Here is a 22273-nt window from a genome sequence, read left to right as displayed (position 1 = left end):
TTTTTAGTTTCATAAAAACTCTTGATTCAATACTTGCCTGGCAGGGGAGATACCTACATGAAGGTGGTTTTTCCAGTGTACAGACCATCTATTGTACTCCAGATATGCTGACCCTTGCCATTTCCCCAAATGTGGGAAACTTTGCTGCATAATTTGTGGTAGTGGGGGACTGTGTTCACTTTTTCCCCTGTTTTTTTTTTTTTCTGTTTTAATGATAGAGATCCCTCAATAACATTTTCTAGGGGTCCAGTGGTTTGTGTTTATCTAATACTGAAGATAACCTTTAGTGCATCATCCATTTAACATGGGCACTGAATGGTGGTGAATATGACACAGGACATGGAGAAATAAAGATTTTTTTTTTTTAAATTCTGATTCATGTAAACTTTATGTTTGAAACATGAACTATTGTAGGATTTAGATAGCAGTCAATTAAAAAAAAGAAAAAGCTTGTCCTTGTGTATAACATAAAAATGAGGTAGAGTAGTTTGTATTTGGGGTAAAAAGTGGAGTACTTTCCTACCATGCTGTGCTGTGCTGAGTTGCTTCAGTCGAGTACAAAAATGGCTTTCCATTTGGTACTGGTGGCAATATCAAGCCGACATCAGTATCATCTTCATACACAGGGAATATTATAGTGCTTTCTCCATGGGGGGGGGCAATAAATAAATCATCTTGGAATTTTATACAAAAGTATTGTTCCTCTTGAAAAGACATTTTTGGTATGCTATCTCTTACAGGGGATTGAGGTTCTGGTCATGAGACTCCCATAATGGTTATAGGGCAAATGATCTGTCTTGAGTGCCTGCTCCAGCTTCTTTCCAGCAGGTGGACTGTAAGAAGACCAGAGTTAGCTATAGCAATGGATCATGAAAGTGAGTGACAAGTACCTTTATTGTTTCTTGTGGCATAGCTTTGGTTTGCTACTGGCAGTTCTTGTGGCTTTAAATAAATTGAAGAAGTAGAAGAGAGTAAATGGGAGAAATGTTGAGTAAGCCCTTCTTGAAAATGTTTTTCAATGGGAGAATATTAGTGATAACATTTTTACTGCCTTTTAAAATTTAAGATGTTAAAATTTGAGTTATCAAATGACTGGGTCATTCAAGTTATTTCATTAAAACCATTCTAAATTGTAGAAAGACAAGTAAAATTACCATGAGGTGTCACCTCACAGCTGCTAGAATGGCCAGCATCAAAAAGTCTGCAAATAATAAATTTTGGAAACGGTGTGGAGAAACAGGAGCTCTCCTACACTGTTGGTGAGGATGTAAATTGGTGCAGCCACTATGGAGAACAGTATGGTTCCTTAAAAAATTAAAAATAGAGCTACCATATTGCCCAGAAATCCTACTCCTGGGAATATATATATATATAAACATAACTTGAAAAGTCGCATGCATCCCGATGTTCATTGCAACACTATTTACAATAGCCAAGACATGGAAGCAACCTAAATGTCTGTCAACAGAAAGATGGATAAAGAAGATGTGGTATATATACACAATGGAATATTACTCAGCTGTAAAAAAAGAATGAACTAATACCATTTGTAGCAACATGGATGGATCTAGAGATTATTACACAAAGTGAACCAAGTCAGACAAAAAGACAGATACCATCACTTTTATGTGGAATCCAAAACGGGGGAAAAAAGACACAAACAACTTATTTCCAAAACGGAAACAGACAGACACAGAAAACAAACTTATGGTTACTAAAGGGGAAAGAAGGAATGAGGTTAGTGATAAATTAGGAGGCTGCGGTTAACATATACATAGTACTACGTATAAGATAGATAACCTACAAAGACCTACTGTATAGCATAAGCAGCTGTACTCAAGATTATATAATAACCTATAAGGGGAAAGGATCTGAAAAAGAATATATACACACACACGTGTGTGTATAACTAAATTGCTATGTTGCACAGCTGAAACTTACATGCTATTATAAATTAGCTATTAAAAATTTTACATAAAGTAAATTTTAAAACCAAGTAAAATTACTATCAAGTTATTATGATAGTATATTAATTTTAACTCAAATTTATGATAAAGTTTTTGTTACATATCCACAGGTTCTCCCTCTCATGGTATTAGTGTCTTTAAAACTTCTATTTTTTAACACTTAAAGGAGGTATTTCTAGTGAGGTTGGAATTTTTCATTTAAAAAAAGCAGCTTTTAATTAATGTTTTGAATAAGTACAACATTCATATAGTTGAAAATTCAAGTCATAAACAGGGGCACAGTGGAAAGTCTCCCTCTCTGGCCACCCAGTTCTCACCCCTGAGGCAGTGAAAATTGTCAATATCTTGTGCAGCCTTTCAGAAATATATATAATAAAACATTATCTCCATTTTTAAAATACAAGTGGTAGCGTATTCTTCAGACTGTATTCTATACACCCTGCTCTTTTCACTTTGCAGCATTTCTTGGAGAATGTTCAAGTGGCTTGAACACAGTGGCCTAGTATTTTTAAATGACTTTATAGGTTCCATTCTGATTTACTATTTGTTGAACCAGCCCCTTATTCCTACTGATGATTATTTGAATTGTTTATTTCTACTGTGTTTTTCCTTGTTTTGCTGTAACAAACAGTACTGGAATGAATAATCTTGTGCAAAGTCATTTCACATATGACTTTCACATACCTATAGGACATAATCCTAGAATTTATTAGGTCCAAGGGTTTGCAGTTTCAAAAATGACAGAATGATCTCTGTTCGTTTCCAAGGCAAACCATTCAGTATCACAGCAATCCAAGTCTATGCCCCAACCAGTAATGCTGAAGAAGCTGAAGTTGAACGGTTCTATGAAGACCTACAAGACCTTCTAGAACTAACACCCAAAAAAGATGTCCTCTTCATTACAGGTGACTGGAATGCAAAAGTAGGAAGTCAAGAGATACCTGGAGTAACAGGCAAATTTGGCCTTGGAGTATAAAACAAAGCAGGTCAAAGGCTAACAGACTCTTGTCAAGAGAATGCACTGGTCATAGCAAACACCCTTTTCCAACAACACAAGAGAAGACTCTACACATGGACATCACCAGATGGTCAACACCAAAATCAGATTGATTATATTCTTTGCAGCCAAAGATGGAGAAGCTCTATATAGTCAGCAAAAACAAGACCAGGAACTGACTGTGGCTCAGATCATGAACTCCTTATTGCCAAATTCAGACTTAAAGAAAGTAGGGAAAACCACTAGACCATTCAGGTATGACTGAAATCAAATCCCTTACGATTATACAATGGAAGTGACAAATAGATTCAAGGGATTAGATCTGATAACGTGCCTGAAGAACTGTTGACGGAAGTTCATGACATTGTACAGAAGGCAGTGATTAAGACCATCTCCAAGAAAAAGAAATGCAAAAAGGCAAAATGTTTCTCTGAGGAAGCCTTACAAATAGCTTAGAGAAGAGAAGCTAAAGGCAAAGGAGAAAGGAAAGATACACACATTTGAATGCAGATTTCCAAAGAATAGCAAGGAGAGATTAAAGAAAAAAAAAGCCTTCAGCGATCAGTGCAAAGAAATAGAGGAAAACAATAGAATGGGAAGGACTAGAGAGCTCTTCAAGAAAATTAGAGATACCAGAGGAACATTTCATGCAAAGATGGGCACAATAAAGGACAGAAATGGTACAGACCTAACAGAAGCAAAAGATATTAAGAAGAAATGGCAAGAATATACAGAAGAACTATACAAAAAAAGATCTTCATGACCACAGTGAAGATCACAATGACCACAGTGAAGATAACCACAATGGTGTGATCACTCACCTAGAGCCAGACATCTTAGAATGCAAAGTCAAGTGGGCCTTAGGAAGCATCACTACGAACAAAGCTAGTGAAGGTGATGGAATTATAGTTGAACTATTTCAAATCCTAAAAGATGATGCTGTGAAAGTGCTGCACTCAGTATGCCAGGAAATCTGGGAAACTCAGTATTGGCCATAGGACTGGAAAAGGTCAGTTTTCATTCCAATCCCAAAGAAAGGCAATGCCAAAGAATGTTCAAACTATTGCACTCATCTCACATGCTAGCAAAGTAATGCTCAAAATTCTCCAAGCCGGGCTTCAGCAGTCCCTGAACTGTGAACTTCCAGATGTTCAAGCTGGATTTAGAAAAGGCAGAGGAACCAGAGAGCAAATTGTCAACATGTGTTGGATTATCGAAAAAAGCAAGAGAGTCCCAGAAAAACATCTACTTTTGCTTTATTGACAATGCCAAAGCCTTTGACTGCATGGATCACAACAAAGTGTGGAAAATTCTGAAAGAGATGGGATTACCAAACCACCTTACCTGCCTCCTGAGAAATCTGTATGCAGGTCAGGAAGCAACAGTTAGAACTGGACATGGAACAACAGACTGGTTCCAAATCAGGAAAGAAGTATGTCAAGGTTGTATATTGTCACCCTAAGCTTATTTAACTTCTATGCAGAGTGCAACATGTGGAATGCCGGGCTAGATGAAGCACAAGCTGGAGTCAAGACTGCCGGGAGAAACGTCACTAACCTCAGATATGTAAGTGACACCACCCTTATGGCAAAAAGCGAAGAAGAACCAAAGAGCATCTTGATGAAAAGAAGAGGGTGAAAAAGTTGGCTTAAAACTCAACATTCAGAAAATGAAGATCATGGCCTCTGGTCCCATCACTTCATGCCAAATAGATGGGGAAACAATGGAAACAGTGAGTGACTTTATTTTTTGAGGCTCGAAAATCACTGCAGATGGTGACCAAAGCCATGAAATTAAATGGCGATTGCTCCTTGAAAGAAAAGTTATGACCAACCTAGACAGCATATTAAAAAGCAGAGATATTACTTTGCCAACAAAGGTCTGTCTAGTCAAAGCTATGGTTTTTCCAGTAGTCATGTATGGATGTGAGAGTTGGACTATAAAGAAAGCTAAGTGCCAAAGAATTGATGCTTTTGAAGTGTGGTGTTGGAGAAGACTCTTGAGAGTCCCTTGGACTGCAATGAAATCAAGCCAGTCCTAAAGGAGATCAGTCCTGAATATTCATTGGAAGGACTGATGCTGAAGCTAAAACTCCAACACTTTGGCCACCTGATGCAAAGAACTGACTCATTTGAAAAGACCCTGATTCTGGGAAAGATTGAAGGTGGGAGGAGAAGGGGACGACAGAGGATGAGATGGTTGGATGGCATCACCAATGCAATGGGCGTGAGTTTGAGAGGGCTCCAGGAGTTGGTGATGGACATCGAAGCCTGGCATGCTGTAATTCATGGGTTTGCAAAGAGTCAGACACAACTGAGTGACTGAACTGAACTGAACGGTTTGTGCTTTGCAATTAGGATATTGTCACAGTGCCTCTGATGGAGACTGACCAGTTACCAGTCTCACCAACAATATATTAGAATACCTGTTTCCCCATATTCTCACCAACACAGTATATAATCAAACTTTCTGATTTGTGCTATTCTAATAGGTAAAAAATGATAACATAATTTAAATTTGCATTTTTTATAATATGAGAAAGTTGTGCATCTTAATAAGTTTGAGGCATTTTATATTTCCTTTTCATATCCTTATTATTATATTTTAGTCTTATAAATTTATAGGACCTCCTTTAGATATTAGGGAGATTAACTGTAGGAAATAAGTTGTAAATATTTTTTCCAGTTTGTCGTTTGCCTTTTGGCTTTACTTATGTTTTTCTTTGGTATACATTTTCAAAAATAGAACTTATCAAGCTACATTTTATGTCATAGTAGAAAGGTCTTTGTACTCTGAAATTATAAACAGATTATTTTATGGTTTTATTTTTTATATTTAAATATTTGACACATCTGGGGGTTAGCCTAGTGTACAGTATAGGGTATGGATCCAACACGTTTTCCTGGATGGCCCATTTGGTTGGGTAACTTCTTACTGGTGTCATTCCTGGATTATCTTCCACACGCACGTGGATCACATTTCCGTTTGTCTAGCCCAGAGATCATAGCTCAGATGCTTGTAGAGACAAGGCAGGTTACATAAAAGAGTGAAGAGTGCCAGGTGGGGAGGCTAGCCAGCTTCAAATGGGATGGCATACTTTTCTAAAGAGGCAGCCACTAACCCCTGCCTACTGATCATTCCCTTGCAGGGAGCAGGGCCCAGTATTACCCGATCTTTGTCAAGAGAAGCTGGAAATCCAGATTTTTTTACATGAAATCTCTTCATTTAAAAATATTAACATCAGGTTTAAAAAGGTAAATACAGTTCTGGTTGAACAAAATCTGTCTTGAGACCTGATTTGACTCAGAGAAGGCTCCTAATCTCCTTAGCCAAGAATGAAACTTCCCAGCTTCACTTTCCTATAAGAAAATACAACCCCAGTCTAATAGCTGGACAGCCTAGCAGTTTACAGCTGAAGTTCAAGAAGAGACAGAAAAGTAAAGAGGTCTAGATTAGCCAAGGCCTTTGCCCTCACTTATGGAAAGATTCTTTGGAGAGACAAGCATTTCATTATTCTACCTTTTATCCTAATTATATGGGGATGTGGATATGGCCATTCCTTTTTAAAGGAAGTATTTCTTATTTACAGTAGTTTCAGTTGTACAACATAACTCAAATTTTTAAATATATTTTGCTCTTCTTGAACTTATTACAAAATAATAGCTATATTTCCTTGCTGTACCACATATCCTTGTTACTTATCTATTTGAAAAGGTTCTTGATTCAGTGGATACTCGGATTAGAAAAATGATCTCCTAAGTTTTCCAACTCTGCCATTATGATTTTGCTAAAATGACAAAATGATGCTTGTTTTAACTGCTCTGCTACTGATTTTGAACTGATTTTGAGGCGTGGCACTGTTTTTTGGTACCTTGTTCTTCCTTTCCCTTCCTCTGGGATGTTGGCTGGCAACGATCTATTGTAATTCATGTATGTGCTCAGCATCTTTAGTGGGATGAAATTTATGCTCTCGATAAAGTTTCCAGAGTCTTCAGTTCAGGAGGGGTTAAGGTCTAGGGATCTTTTGGGGGTTGCTAGTGAGTAGGGCTGGCCCCGAGGGCGGATCCAGGTTTTGTGGGACCTGACACCTCCACACCGCCACAATTTGGAGAACACCATTAAGAAAACAATGCAAAAATATAGAAAGTTTTACCAAAACGGTATGAAATTTCTGTGAACACATAAGGCCTCGTGAAAGTGAAGGACTTTTAAGTTCAAGCTTGAATAACGCTGCCGTCTACCTTTTTTGGCCCTACTATGCGCCAAGGACTTTCCACTCCTCACCTTCTTCAGTCCCCACAACACTACGCTATGAAATAGTTACATATACAGGAGTCATGTAGAACACAAATACATTAAACATCGTGTCCAGCCTGAAAACCCCTTTCTTTCCAACTCCCTATATTGCTTCCCACGACTGGAGTTCTGAGGCTTGAGGAATGGCATCGAGTCAGGATTGTCGCGGGAAAGAGTGTGTAAAACGCAGTCAGGGAGCTAGGGAGTGTTTCTGAAACTGGCTCGCAGAGAGCGCCCTGGAGACGCGCACTCCCGAGGGAAGGCCCCCGCGCCCAGCCGGCGCCTGTGCCAGCTCTGCGGCGCGCATGCTCCGTGAGGGGCTGCTCCAGCTTCTCTGGTTAATGAGCGCGCGGCGGAGGGGGCGGGCCGAGCCGCGGCTGCTGGGACCTGAGCTTGGCGGCGGCCCTGGGGCGCTGTGCGCGGCTGCTGAAGGGGCGGCGGCGGCCGGCACTGTGCACGCAGGAGTGTGGCTTGCTCGCCCGACGCGCACGCCCGGTCGGTCCCCAGGGCCCTCTGGAGGTGACTCGGGCGGCCCGGGCAGAGCAGCGTTGCCGGTTGGGAGGGCGGAGATGAGGCGATGAGGACACGAGCTGCCGCCGCCTCTGTCCGCCTACTACGGCCGTAGTGGGAGTCGGGGCGGGGGCGAGGCCAGCTGTACCCCCGCCGGGCTGCGAACCCAGACAAAGGAGGAGCAGCAGCCTGAGAAGCGGGCCAGAGCCACCGGGAAAGGAGGCCGCCGCTTTAGTCGCAGCCGAGGGCCGCTCGGGCTCACGGGCCGCCGCGCTTCCCCTGAGGACGCTGCGCGAGGCGAGGTCTCGGGGCCGAGGAAGCCGCCCCCGGAGCCCCCGCCCGCCCGCCGGCGCCGCCTCCGAGCCGCCTCGGCCGTAGCCGCGGCCCGGGCGGGAGGCGGCGGCGGCCGGTGAGGCTAGGCGGCCCGCGCCCTGCCTGTCAGATCACCGGTCCGGCCCGTTTCGGCCCGCGGGCTGCCCCCGATGCGGAGGCGCTGCCGCCGGGGCCATGCAGCAGGCGCCGCAGCCTTACGAGTTCTACAGCGAAGAGAACAGTCCGAAATGGCGGGGACTGTTGGTCTCGGCCCTGCGGAAGGTCAGTGCTGGTGCCCGGGCGGCCTCGGGGCCCGAGGGAGGTGCCGGGGCCGAGGCAGGCGGGCGGGGCGCGAGCCACGGCCCGAGCCGCGGCCCCTTGGACGCTCTAACGGGGAGCTGCACGCCTTCCTCGCGCTCGGCGCCGGAGGGCCCAGCGCTTTCTCTCCGGCCGGCGACGAGGGGCTTGTGATTGCCTTTGCGTCCCAAAGGACGTTTTCTCAAGTTATTGCCTGGCCCCGGAAGGAAGGTTTTGTTATGATCATAAAACTGGATTTCATGTTGCAGTCGTTTCGTCAGGCGACTTCCGCCGTTGACCAATTTGTTGTCCTCGGGCTGGATTCGGGCAAGAGAAAGTCCCGCTGGTATTTAGACAGTTTCTAAAACAAAAGCACGTTTCTAGGCCGAGTAATCACTTTTAATTAAATTCTTTGGGGCTGTTCCCTTAGGCAGTTTGAAGGGTGAAGGGTGTCCACTCACTTAAGAGGTTGTAATTTTTTTTTTTTTGGTGATGGATGTGTTTCTCGATTGAGAAATGTCAGTGAGGCATGATATTGATTTTACAATTCTTGAGGTCAATTTAAAGTGCCTCCACCCTTCCTGCCATAGGCGTCCCCCTGTTTAGGAGAGATTTCCCCTGTAAAATTTGGTCATTTTCTTCACTGAGTGCAATTTATTACTTAGAATCATTTTAAGGGGATGAAAAACTCTCAGCTCATGAAAAATCAATCTTTTTAGTTTGGGTACATCGCTAGGGTGCATCTGTCCTGTAGATGATGTCAGTTTTCCTCTGAATTTAGTTAATAATGGTACTATTTTTTTAATATGTAATAATCATAGGTTTTTATAGTAAAGCCTTTTGTAAGGTCAAGACGTTTAAAGAGTGTAAATGGGGGCAGAAGAAGATAAACATACTGAGCATGGGCTTTCCTTGCCATTGATACAGATGTAGTTCCTATTACCTTTTGTGCAAAATAACCAAATATAAATTTTAAAATAATAAGGAATAAATGTTAATTTAAAATACTACTCCGGAAAATAAATCTTCATACATTAAATTTCTCTAAGTGAAAAGAAGTAGTAGTATTTTGAAGTAAAAAACATTCTCTCACGTATTCAAGTTTCAGATTTGCCGTTTTTTCACGATTCTTAGGACGAGGTATTGCCTTCCTTGGGCCAAACGTGTAATATTTTTTAAAGAATTTGGTGGAGATGGTTAAGAGCAGCTAGACAGTTATCATTTCGCAGGTATTTTAGGTGTTAAAGTATTACATTGACCTTCCTTCCGTGGGCAACCCGATTCTATAAGGAGAGGGAAGGAAATGGCAAGTGTGCTGCTGAGTGGTGACAATGAACACTGGCCTGAGTTAAAAGCAAAGAGGGAAATGCTCAGATAGTGATTGAACCTTCTACCACATAGACAGAAATGTGAATGCAATTATCAGGTAGGCCTATGTTGTTGGCAGCGTAGGTCTCTTACTAGTATTTTCTGGTAGCAAATAGAATTTGAGTATGTGTTGCATAACTTTTTCAATAGGTAGCTTTGACCCTAATAATCCTTCATGCACAGATACAGATGTATATCTTCAGGTTAGTCTGGAAATAAACCCAGGGTAGCATCCGATCCTAGTTCTTTGCTTTGAGTCTGTTATTTTGCATTTATATGTTGTGCTTGTTTTCTTGGTTCTCAGATGCCGTGTAGCTCTCTATTGCCTTATTGCACAGTTCTTGTTTGTCCTTTGCTTATGGAATATATACAGCTAAGGAAATCTGGCCTTTTGAGCTGAATTAAAAAAACAATTTTTATTTAACTTATTACATTACTGCTTTTCTAGAATTGAGGTATATTCCCATGGAACACTTTTTTTTTAAATGTTGTTGCAGATTTTTTGATGTTTGTAATTCCAGATTATCTCCAGTTTTGTGGTCGTGCAGCACGTAGGTTTATAGTGCTTGCTAGATTTGTAGTTCTTGAGGAGTTCAAGGTTCACTCTGCAGATGAGTTAAATTCTGGTCTATACTTGGCACACGTGACCTTGTACAGTGAGAATTCCTGCTACTTAGGCAGAGGCTCTGTCATCACATTCAAGGCATCTAGAACATGGCTTCCTTCTTCCAGCTGACCAGATTATTGCAAGCACTACTAGGATTAATACTAATAGTAAAAGCAGCAATAGTATTAGACTACTAAGACTTTTCTCCTCTGGTGGATGTTGCCATCAAACATGTGGGAGCTAGTTTCATTAACATTTGTTGAACACATTGTAGGTACTTGGCCCCAAACTGGATCCTAAGAATACAAACATGAATAAAACCAAGATGCCTTGCTCTAAAATGTTTACCACATAGACTGAAAATTCTAAACTTTGAGGTTTTGGTTTATGTAGAACTCAAAAGTTCTGTAAGAAATATCTGTGTGTGTGAAAAGAACAAGGTTGTTTAATTAGTTCTGTTAGTTCACTTGTGCATCTTGATGGAACCTTCAAAACAGGTAAAATATAATTTTCTGAAAGGTAAAATCAAAACCCTTATGCCAGTATGAATGAACATGTATCAGTGATTTTGATTCAATTTATTACTTAATTTATTACTTATGACATGCTAAAAGCCACTTCATATGAAAACTGGAGGAGGTTTAGTATTTATAGGAAACTTAAAAGAATCTCAAGGTAAGATTGTTGGATTGGACACAAAAGTAGTTAATATCCTACAGGAACATAAGCAATAAGTTTGGGGTTATCTTCCTGCTGATTAGATTTTGCATGTGTGCCGGACAAAAATCTCTTTAAGTTAATCTTACCTGTTTGTAAAATAGCCCAGTCAGTAGTAATCAAGCATAGTGTTGGACTGAAGAACAGTAAGTTATCTCTTTTGCTTATTTTCAAGTTTTCCTGATTTTTCTGAAAACCATACATATATTTGATAAAGTTACTATACTGACTTTGAAAATGGAAGAGATTCTTTTAAACCAACATTAAACATTCATTTCACTGTGGAGAAACATGAACATTGAGAAATAGATTTAAGGAGAAATAATTTTGGGAATAGAAATGTGTTGTTCTTTAACTCTTTGTTTTATTGTGCTTTTGTTCTTTACCTGTTAAAATAGAACTTCACTTAGGGCATTTAAATACATAGAGAACTACAAAGGGTAGAGCAATATGACACTACTAATGGATAATATGTGCATTGTTAACATTACTGCTGAATTATGTATCTTACCTAAAAAAAGCCAGAGACGTAATTGCCCACATTACTACTCCTCAAGAACATTGAAGCTATCATATTACCTGGGGGAAAAAAGAGTGTGGGATATATTTGTAAACGCAGCTTATTACCTGTGTCTTTGAAATGCCTGTGGTACTTTGTGCATGTGCTGTTTGAATCGTATGCTAAGAAAAATCAGTGTAAACATTCTGCATATGGGGAAACATGCCTTCAAATAATTTTAGCAGGTTTTTTAGTCTCTGATATTTCCCTTGTAGATGCCTTTTCTGTAGAATATTATTCACCAGGCTAGCCACAGAGAAGAAAATTTTCTTATTATCTGTCATTACAAATGTCACAGAAAGCTAGAAAGAATCAGTAAACTTACCTTGTTCCTGAGTCTAACTTAATTCAGGTTTGATATTGACCTTCTGCTTCAACCATTATAGTTTACTCTTGGATATCTGTTAAAATTCAGGACATGTGAGAGAATGTTTGAGTTAATTAATGGCAGTCAGTGCTGGGGGTGGGGGTGGAAGAGAAGGTTGAAGGTTTTGATTCAGAAATGCCTTTGTACTAATATCTCTTGGAACTGTTTTAGAAGATTGCACTGGATCTTTCCTGGGACCCAGAAGAAAACCATGGGAGTTCTTTGAGAAAATGAAATTGGTATCATTGACAGAAGGTCAAGGAAGGCTTCTTTAAGGAAGTAACATTAGTGCTGACTTCTGGAGAATGTATTTAAATATTTGTTGAGTGCCTCATACGTGCCAGGCAATATCCTTGATACTGAGGTTGTAGTAAGGCCCTGCTCTCATTAAAAACATCTATTCTCTTAATAAATGACTGTAGTGGAGATGCCTGGGGAGAGACAGACAGTAAAGAGGTAAACAATTATTTGGAAAGTCAATAGGAATTAACAAAGAAAGGGGGAGAAAAGATTGGAGCTGTAGGGTAAGGTAGGACCATGACTTTAGGAACTGAGTGAAAGGAGTTGAGCAAGTTGAGACTCTTACATAGACTCAGGTTAAGATCTCTCCTGAGAATAGAAAATCCTGTAGGGTTATTTATGTAACAAATTAATTAGATTAACTTGATCAAACTTGCTTTTTTGAAGAGATCACTCCAGCTAAAAGGAATAGGAGAAACTATGATTTTGTGACATGAGGCCTATTCGGGATTTCCTAAAGCCACTGAGTATAACAGTGAATGTAACTCTAGGGAGTCATTTGGAATTATTCCAAACTAATAATGACCCAAACTGACCCAAGGGGTTCAGCCAGAACTGGATGAGCATTAGGAATGCATTTTAGCTTGCTGCATTTAGCTTCCTGTCAGCCATGATTTAGTAGTCTTCTGTTTTCAGTTTAATTTTGGTATGGTATATTTGGAGCAATAATATTCCATTAAAGTGTTTTATGCTGAGTATCCAAAGCATTACCTGTGTTACCACTTGACATAAATCAAATATATATCTTTTATATTAATCAGGGCCTTTCTTTCAACGGAGCAGTAGTTTGATTATATCCTCCGTTAGCCTGCATATTTGAATCAGGAAAGAATTTTAATGGAACTAATGGATTTAGCGTTATCTCATGTAGTCACGTTAAAAATTAACAACCTAAAATTCTTTTCCTTTTTTTACATAAGAGCACATAGTAAGTAGAAACTTTTTAAATGTGTAAAGTGTTATATACTTCACATTTTAATATTTAGAGAGGAAGCAACAATGAAAATAACATCAAGATCAAGATGAGAGCATTAGTATTATCTCTGGGTAAAAGTAAAGTAAAAGTAAATGAAAAGTAAAAGTAAAGTTTTCATTACCCAGTTTTCTAAATAAAAACACTTTGTAAACTCAAATACTGCCTCTTACTTATGTAGCACTTTGTAATTTTTTCTTAAATGACCTGTTAGCAACATTTCATGGTTGATCTTTTTCTCCTTCTTTTCCTCATTTGGCGTCCGGGACACCAACCTCTGATGGTTTTCTCCCTCTCTGACTATATTCCTCCTAGTTCTTCACCATTGTTTATCTCCTCATCTTCCCTACTATAATGCATCATCCTGACCTCCCTGGAGCTTAGTCTTTGAATTTCTGTTTCTATTTACAATAGATTTCTTGAGATCCCACCCAGCCTCATTGCTTCACATATCATCTCTATCTGATGGGTTCCAATACATATTTCTGGCTCAGAGCTCCCTCCTGATCTTGGATATCTAGTTTCTTAACACTTCCACGAAGATGTGTGATAGGCATCTCAACCGATACTGAGCTCCTTCTCTTCCCCTGAAAATTTGCTCCTTTTGTAATATTTCCCACGTTAGTAAATGGCTACTTCCTCAAAATACTGAGTTATTCTTGAATTCTGTCTTTTTTTATAACCAATATCTAATGTGTCAGCAAATCTTTTTAGCTCTACTTCACACTATAACGATATTCAGTCACCATTTCTTACTCTTCCACTTCTACCTTCTGGGAACACTCTAGGACTATTAAAGTAGCCTCTTAACTGGTCTCCTCTCTTCTCCCCTTGTCCCAACACATAGTCTTTTCTCAGCACATAGAGGTAAGTGGGATCATGTCATTCCTTTGTTCAAAACTTGTTCAGTGCTTCTCAGAATGAAAGTCAAAGTCCTCTCAGCCTGCTATGCCCTCTACAGCCTGGTGTTGCCCCACTTCCCCCTTAACCTCACTGATCTCATTTACTGCTGTCCTTTTTTTGCTCTGCTCCTGCCACACATTGGCTTCCTGGTACCTCCAACTCAGACATATTCTAGTCTCAGGGCTTTGTACCGGGTGTTTCTTCTGCCTGGAACAACCTTCCTGCAGATAAAAACATGAGTGGCCCTTTTACCTCCAATAAGTCTTCAGACAAAGATCTTGAGGAGTCCTCTTGGAGCCTGTCTAAACTTCTGCAACTCCTGTTTACTGGAAATTCCTATGTAAATATTAACAGCATGTCCCAATTCAAGCTTATTATCATCTTCCATAAACCAATGTCTCCAGTATAAATGATCTCGTACTCATTTCTCAGGCTAGAAGCCTAGTCGTCATCTGTTCTTTCATCTCCAGGTTCATGTCTAATCAACACCCAGTCTTGATTCTTTTCTCCTAAAAGGAGCTTTCTAACTTTTTTTTTTTTACTATGTATTCCAAAAGAATTTTGAAGATTTTGTACATTTTTATGTTGACATCTAAAAATGTTCATCTTTAAGCTTAGTTTCAGAGGATATATTGAGTTGGCTAAAAAGTTCATTTGGTTTTCTGTAAGTTGACTTTGTTGTTCAGTTACTAAATCTTGTCTGACATCTGACTCTTTCCCGACCCAGGGGTCGAACCCGCAGGCAGATTCTTTACTGCTGAACCACTCAGGAAGATCTGTGGTGGCTTTAGTGGTGTGTTTAGCTGTCTTTAACTTCAGCTGACACAGTTTTGTGACAGCTGTTATATCAGTGTGCGTTTTAAAAACGTACCAAAACCAGAGAATTTTTGTGTAGCCATTTTAGTGTTCAGTGTTTAAGGCTTTCCTGGTAGCACAGATAGTAGAGAATCCACCTGCAATGCTGGAGACCTGGATTTGATCCCTGTTTGGGAAGATCCCCTCGAGAAGGGAACAGCTACCCACTCCAGTATTCCTGCCTGGAGAATTCCATGGACAGAGGAGCCTGGAGGGCTACAGTCCATGGAGTCACAAAGAGTCAGACATGACTGAGCGACTTTCGCTTAGTGTTGAAGGTGGAAGAAAAAGCAACATTTTGTCATATTATACTTTACTATTTCGCGAAAGGGCTTCCCTGATGGCTCAGATGGTGACGAATCTGCCTGCAGTGCGGGAGGCCTGGGTTCAGTCTCTGGGTTGGGAAGATCCCCTGGAGAAGGGAACAGTACCCACCCCAGTATTCAGGCCTGGAAAATTCCATGGACAGAAGAGCCTGGCAGGCTACAGTCCATGGGGTCGCAAAGAATCGGACATGACTGAGGTACTTTCACTTCGTTTCAAGAAAGGCAAAAACACAGTTGGAACACAAAAATAGATTTGTGTTATATGAAGAAGGGGCTGTGACTGATTGAATGTGTCAGAAGTGGTTAGTGAAATTTCATGTTGGAGGTTTCTCACAGGACGATGCTCCATGGTTGGGTAGACCAGTTGAAGTTGATAGTGATCAAGTCAAGACGTTAACTGAGAACAGTCAACAGTATACCATGCAGGAGATAGCCGACATACTAAAAATATCCAAATCAAGCATTGAAAATCATTTGTACCAGCTTGGCTATGTTCATCACTTTTATGTTTGGGTTCCACATAAGTTAAGCAAAAACCTTCTCAACCATATTTCTGCATGTGATTCTCTACTTAAACATAATGAAGATTCCATTTTTAAAACAAATCATGACAGTCAATGAAAAGTGGCTACTGAGCAATAATGAACAATGGAACAGATCATGGGGCAAGTGAAATGAACCACTGCCAACCACACCAAAGGCTGGTCTTGACGCAAAGAAGGTGATGTTGTGTATATGGTAGGATTGGTGAGAGTCCTCTGTTATGAGCTCCTTCTGGAAAACCAAACGGTTAATTCCAAGCACTGCTTCCAATGAGGCCAACCGAAAGCAGCACTGGATGAAAAGTGTCTGAAATTAGTCAACAGAAAATGTATAATCTTCCAATAAGATAACGCAAGACCACATGTTTCTATGATGACCAGGCAAAAGCTGTTACAGCTTGACTAGCTAGTCCTGGTACATGCTCTGTATTCATCAGATATTGCACCATCAGATTTCCATTTATTTTAGTCTTTATAAAATTCTCCTAATGGAAATAAATTTCAGTTCCCTGGAAAAATGTAAAAGGCACCTGAAACGAGTTTTTTGCTCAAAAAGATAAAATGTTTTGGGTGGATGGAATTATGAAGTTGCCTGAAAAATGGCAGAAGTTTGTGAAACAGAATTGTTGAATACATTGCTTAATAAATTCTTGGTGAAAATGAAAGATGTGTGTTTTTATTTTAAAACCAAAGGAATTTTTTGGCCAACTCAGTAGTTTGTTTTCTAAGTACAGATGTTTTAAAATAAAACATTTACATTAGTGTTTTAATACCCAATGAAACCTAAGTACCATAAAATTTGATACACACCATTCATCCTTTTAATGTATATATATGACAACGTGCTTTCTTTTAGGTTAAGTTATTGGCTTTCCCATATGACTCAGTGATAATCAGCCTGCCAGTGCAGAAGATGCAGGTTCCATCCCTGGGTCGGGAAGATCCCCTGGAGAGGCAATGGCAACCCACTCCAGTATTTTTGCCTGGAGAATTCCATGGACAGAAGAGCCTGTGGGCTGCAGTCCATGCAGTTACAAAGAGTCAGACACGACTTAGAGACTGAGCACCTACTTTAGTAGTACATAGTTGCTCAAAAGAACATAAACGTTACGAATTTCTGTTGTGTGTGTGCTAAGTTGCTTCAGTTGTGTCTGACTCTTTTCGACCCTATGGACTGTAACATTCCAGGCTTCTCTGTCCATGGGATTCTCCAGGCGAGAATACTGGAGTGGGTTGCCATGCCCTTCTGTTTCCACATAACAAATTTTCAAATACTTGGTGGCTTAATACAACACATATTTATTATCCTACAGTTACTGTTAGAAGTCCAGACATGGCCTAGCTGGATTCTCTATTTTGGGTCCGATAGGCTGAAATGCAGCTTTAGCTGCAGGCTCATCTGAGGTTGAGATCCTCTTCCAAGTTTATGTGGTTATTGGCAGAATTCATTTCCTTCAGTTGCCTGTCTGAGGTCCTCAGCTCCCAGAGGTTGCTGCCATTTCTTCTCTGTGGTCCTGCCTGTAATAAGTCAGTTTACTACTTCGAGGCAAACAGGACTGCATCTGCTGCTGTTTCTTGTCTCACACTCCGGACCCTTTTTTAAAAGGACTCACCTGATTTAGGTCAGGCCCACCTAGGATAATCTGTTTCAATTAACTCAAAGTCAGCTTAATTACTGACCTTAGTCACCTTTGCTGTATACAGTAATAGCACAGGAGTAGTGTGTCATCCTATTCACAGGTCCTGCCCACGTTCAAGGTGAGAGGGGTGTACAGGGTGTGTAAACCAGGGATCGGAATCTTGGGAGCCAGGTACCTTAGAATTCTGCCTACCACACTCATTCATCTTATGGAAAATATCCCCCATAACCTAATTAGAAAGGTCAGTTTAGTTGTCAAGCCAACCTGCCTATCATATTTATCTTCTTTCAGACCAAGTCTGACTTAATTTTTCAATTCAGATGAATGTGTTAATACTTGTTATGTGCCAGCCGTTTCACTTCTGAATTCTGATTGTAAGATAGAAAGATAAGGTGTGAAAACTTGCTTTAAATTGTTTCTCCTGACTGAAATAAGATGATGTTGGCTGTATTTAGTATTTTTTTAAAGATGCTTTCTTTCCTTTGTTCTCATGAGTCTCCTCATTTATAGTGTATTTTTTTTACTCTAGGCTAGGGGATGAAAGAAGCAAGATTAAATGAGAAATATTTATCATTTAAATGGGAAGTATTTATCATCGTCTCTTTGTTTTGTGTCATAGAATTTATTATTTATTGCTCTGCAGAGCAGTAACGACATTCAAGATAAGAGATCTGCCTTTCTTCAGTTAAGTGGGAGGAAGCCAGTTGTGGAGAGATGGGAAAGGAGAATCTGCATTATTTACTCCTTCAGTGCAGGCACCTTGCAGGCAGATCTTCTTTAAGAAAGAGTACATATGGTAGTTTTGGTAGGATGCCGAAGGATATGAGTATTTGACCCAGGGAGTCTTAAAGTTTGACTGAATAAAATATACTTAGTGACCTTTTCCCCAGGCCACAGGAAAAAGAGCCAATATTAATTTCATTTTTTTCTAAGTTCTTAATTCTGTGGTACCTGCTGCAGTTTATTTGCTAACAAATAGTGCAAGTTTGTAAACTAAATGAACAAGAGATACAGAGGTTTTACAAGGAGGTTTTTCTATTCTGTACCATTGATCTGTTTTCTTATTTTTAAAAAAATTCTATTTATTTGGCCATCAGCGTGTGGGATCTTAGTTCCCCAACCAGGGATTGAACCAGTATCCCCTGTAATGGAAACACAGAGCCTAACTACTTGACCTCCAGGGAAATCCCTTTTTTCCTATCTTTATGTCAGTCTACCACTCTATTATAATTATTACACCTTTATTAAAAGTTTTTGGAATCAGGTAGGTTTAGCCTTCTGACTTTTTCCCCCCACAGTTGTTTTGGTTATTCTAGGACCTTTGCATTTCCATAGAAATTTTAAAATTAGCCTGTCAATTTCTACCCACCCACCAAGAAAAAATCCCTGCTGGAATTTTGATTGGGATTATGTTGAATTTATAGATTATTTGAGGAAAATTGAAATCTTAACAGTATTGAGTCTTTGAACCCACAAAGTTTGTATTTTGATTTATTTAGATTTTTAAACATTTGTATCAGCAATATTTTGCAGTTGTTAATGTACATCTTTAGGGTAAAATCTGCTTTTTCTCTTTAAATTGAATTTTAACTCTTATAACAAAACTTTCAGTATTTTTAATTGATGTTTGAGCCACTGTATCCTTGCAGAAATTTTGGCAATGAAATAAAGAATTTGGCATGAATAAATACACAGACTGTGTATCCGAGGGATTTATTTCTATATTGTTCAGTTCAGTTGCTCAGTCTTGTCCGACTCTGCGACACCATGAATTGTAGCACACCAGGCCTCCCTGTTCATCACCAACTCCCGGAGTTCACTCAAACTCATATCAGTCCAGTCAGTGATGCCATCCAGCCATCTCATCCTCTGTTGTCCCCTTCTCCTCCAGCCCCCAATCCCTCTCAGCATCAGGGTCTTTTCCAATGAGTCAACTCTTCGAATGAGGTGGCCAAAGTATTGGAGTTTCAGCTTTAGCATCAGTCCTTCCAATGAACACCCAGGACTGATCTCTTTTAGGATGGACTGGTTGGATCTCCTTGCAGTCCAAGGGAATCTCAAGAGTCTTCTCCAACACCACAGTTCAAAAGCATCAATTCATTGGCGCTCAGCCTTCTTCACAGTCCAACTCTCACATCCATACATGACCACAGGAAAAACCATAGCCTTGACTAGATGGACCTTAGTCGGCAAAGTAATGTCTCTGCTTTTGAATATGCTATCTAAGTTGGTCATAACTTTTCTTCCAAGGAGTAAGCGTGTTTTCATTTCATGGATGAAATCACCATCTGCAGTGATTTTGGAGCCCCCAAAATAAAGTCTGACACTGTTTCCACTGTTTCCCCATCTATTTCCTATGAAGTGATGGGACCGGATGCCATGATCTGCGTTTTCTGAATTGAGCTTTAAGCCAACTTTTTCACTCTCCTCTTTCACTTTCATCAAGAGGCTTTTTAGTTCCTCTTCACTTTCTGCCATACCCTAAATGCAAATGTTAGTTGATTGAACAGTTTGCACTAGCAAGATTTTTTTATTTGATTCCGAGTATGGGAAACTGAAAATATATATGTATTGGGAAATAACATTTCTGAAATTTGTCAGTGTAGGGTTTATCAATTTAAAAAATTAAGTTTAATGCTTTTATATGTGTCTACACAGAAATCTAGCAGTATGATTTTTCTTTTTACAGTGTATGTGTAAGGAAAGATCTTTTGGCAATTTGAAAATATGGTGTAACGGGAATACAGGTCTGACTTGTTAATCTACTGTTAAAGACTGAAAATTATTTTAATTGCTCTTTTTCTGCGTAGTCTTTCAGAAAAATATGAAAAGTGAGTTTGAGTGAGTTTGTTCTGATGTGGTAATTTTATATTTACTGTCTCTTAGGGTGCTGAGATAGTAAATACTGTGGTATTGCAAAGTACAGTTATCTTTTGTTGTCCTTTTGATGTCCTTTTTAGTATTTATAGCTAGGATTTTAAGATTTTATATTGTTTTTATGACTTTTCATCTTTGCAATTTAGTGAGTTTAGCATAAGAAACTCAGATGCTCAGTGGTAAGGCTGCTTTTCAGGTTACTTACTGAAATCATAATCACGGAAAAAATATGTATCCCAGTTAGACATTATCTTAATTCTCATGCATAGTCATTTGTACTGAATGGGGCTGTTGGCTTTTGTGGAAGAATGTTATAAGAAACAGTCTTATGGACTTTTTTAAGCTAAACTTCCAGTATAAATGTTTATTTTATACGTATATTTATACGTGTTTATACATATATTTTAAATGTCTGTTCTGTTGATATAATAGAAATATATGGTAGAGTGTAATTAAGTTTACTCTTGGCATATAACAGGAAATATTTATTTCTCCCAAATCTATTTTGAATTTCCAAAAAAAATGTAATGCCAGGTTTTTTGGATGGTAGTCCTATATGGATTTCCAGCTGCCTTAGTTAAGCTCTTCTCATCCAGACTTTGTTATTGGTTATTGTCTCTAGCTTCATGTGTCCTTTCTCCCTCTCACTTCCCCACTTCAAATTATGTTTCTTTGTAAGTTTGTTTTTATCAAAATTATTCATGGAAATGAAAAGATAACTAGCTCTATAAGGCTTGTTAGGAAAAATAGCAGTATCTCCTCACTATTCACAACAGTTTTTGCTTCCTAGATGCAGTCCCTTTAATTTTTCAAAGTGATCTATTTCAGTATTCTGTATCTCTAAGAAAAAAAAAGTGCTTCTGCTCTGTTGATCTTTCTGTTTTGGGCGGTATCTGTTGGCTTCCTGCTATGGAAGGTAAGGTTTTAATATTTTTTGTGCACACACACACGCATATGTATATATTCTCCGCTCCAACCACACATAGATTTACCACATGGACATACTTCCTGTCTCCCCTCCCCCTCCATGCTTCTATCTTAATGTTGGTTGGATCAATATTCAGAGTTTATAGTATTATTACTGTACATAATGACCATATACTATATGTTACTTATAGTTAAACCCCTTTTTCTTTCTTTCAGCATTTTACCGAAGTTAATAATTATCTTGTGTTCTTGTTTGTGTATTTTCTATGTATTTATCAATTTAAGCTCAAACTCCCTACCAGTTGTCTAAATATCCTCTGGAGAGTTTTAGATCCATCAGATACTCTGTTAATTTCATCTTCCTGAGATAGTTTCTTTCAGAGCCTCTTGGTCTGCTCTGATTGGACTGGCGACCTTTATGCTCGTTTTACAGATCTCATAATTTTTCTTCACTTCATCCTAGGCATTCCTTTGGCTTTTCTTTTGCATCGGTTCCTTTGTTTCTTATATCCCATATTTTCCTCTATCTTGATTTGTATGCTTTTTTATTGTGGTACAAACTATAAAGCTCAACGAAAAAGAGCATGTGAGAGTAAAATTTTTGGCCATGTTAGATCCAAGCATGTCTTCATTATACCTTAACATTTGATTGATAATTTGTTAAGATCTTATTAAAGGTTGGAAGTTATTGCCTTCCAACTTCTAGTGTTATTGTTGAAATCTGGAGCTGACTTAATGTTGTCTACTTTGTGCATGACGTGTTTTCTCCCTCTACTCTGAACTTGTAAGATACTCTCTATATCTCCAGGCGTTCTGACATTTTCATTTCTTTCATTAAGATGGGAACTAGGAGGGCCCTTAATGATTTAATAGATTGATAATTTCACCCCTTGATTTTCTGTTTGCTTGATGGTGATTTTCTTTTTAAAACTT

General features: G+C 39.3%; 1 protein-coding gene and 1 non-coding gene across 4 annotated transcripts in view; both read left to right on the top strand.

Annotated features, from left to right (window-relative positions):
* The first annotated feature begins 29 nt into the window (after window positions 1-29).
* On the top strand, window positions 30-190 carry LOC114115955 (U1 spliceosomal RNA). The gene has a single exon (XR_003590059.1). It is a non-coding gene; the product is annotated as a U1 spliceosomal RNA (small nuclear RNA).
* A 7459-nt stretch (window positions 191-7649) lies between these two features.
* Window positions 7650-22273, top strand: part of SOS2 (SOS Ras/Rho guanine nucleotide exchange factor 2) — a 100823-nt gene continuing 86199 nt past the window's right edge. For all 3 annotated transcript variants that reach the window (XM_060419144.1, XM_060419145.1, XM_004010508.5), the window contains exon 1: window positions 7650-8364. In XM_060419144.1, coding sequence (XP_060275127.1) covers window positions 8278-8364 — 87 coding nt within the window. In that variant the 5' untranslated portion in view covers window positions 7650-8277. The remainder of the gene's footprint in view (window positions 8365-22273) is intronic.

The sequence above is a fragment of the Ovis aries genome, chromosome 7 (assembly GCF_016772045.2).
Source record: "Ovis aries strain OAR_USU_Benz2616 breed Rambouillet chromosome 7, ARS-UI_Ramb_v3.0, whole genome shotgun sequence".
Classification (NCBI taxonomy): domain Eukaryota; kingdom Metazoa; phylum Chordata; class Mammalia; order Artiodactyla; family Bovidae; genus Ovis; species Ovis aries.
The sequence above is the reverse complement of the archived record's forward strand: the minus strand, read 5'-3'. Positions and strand labels throughout refer to the sequence as shown.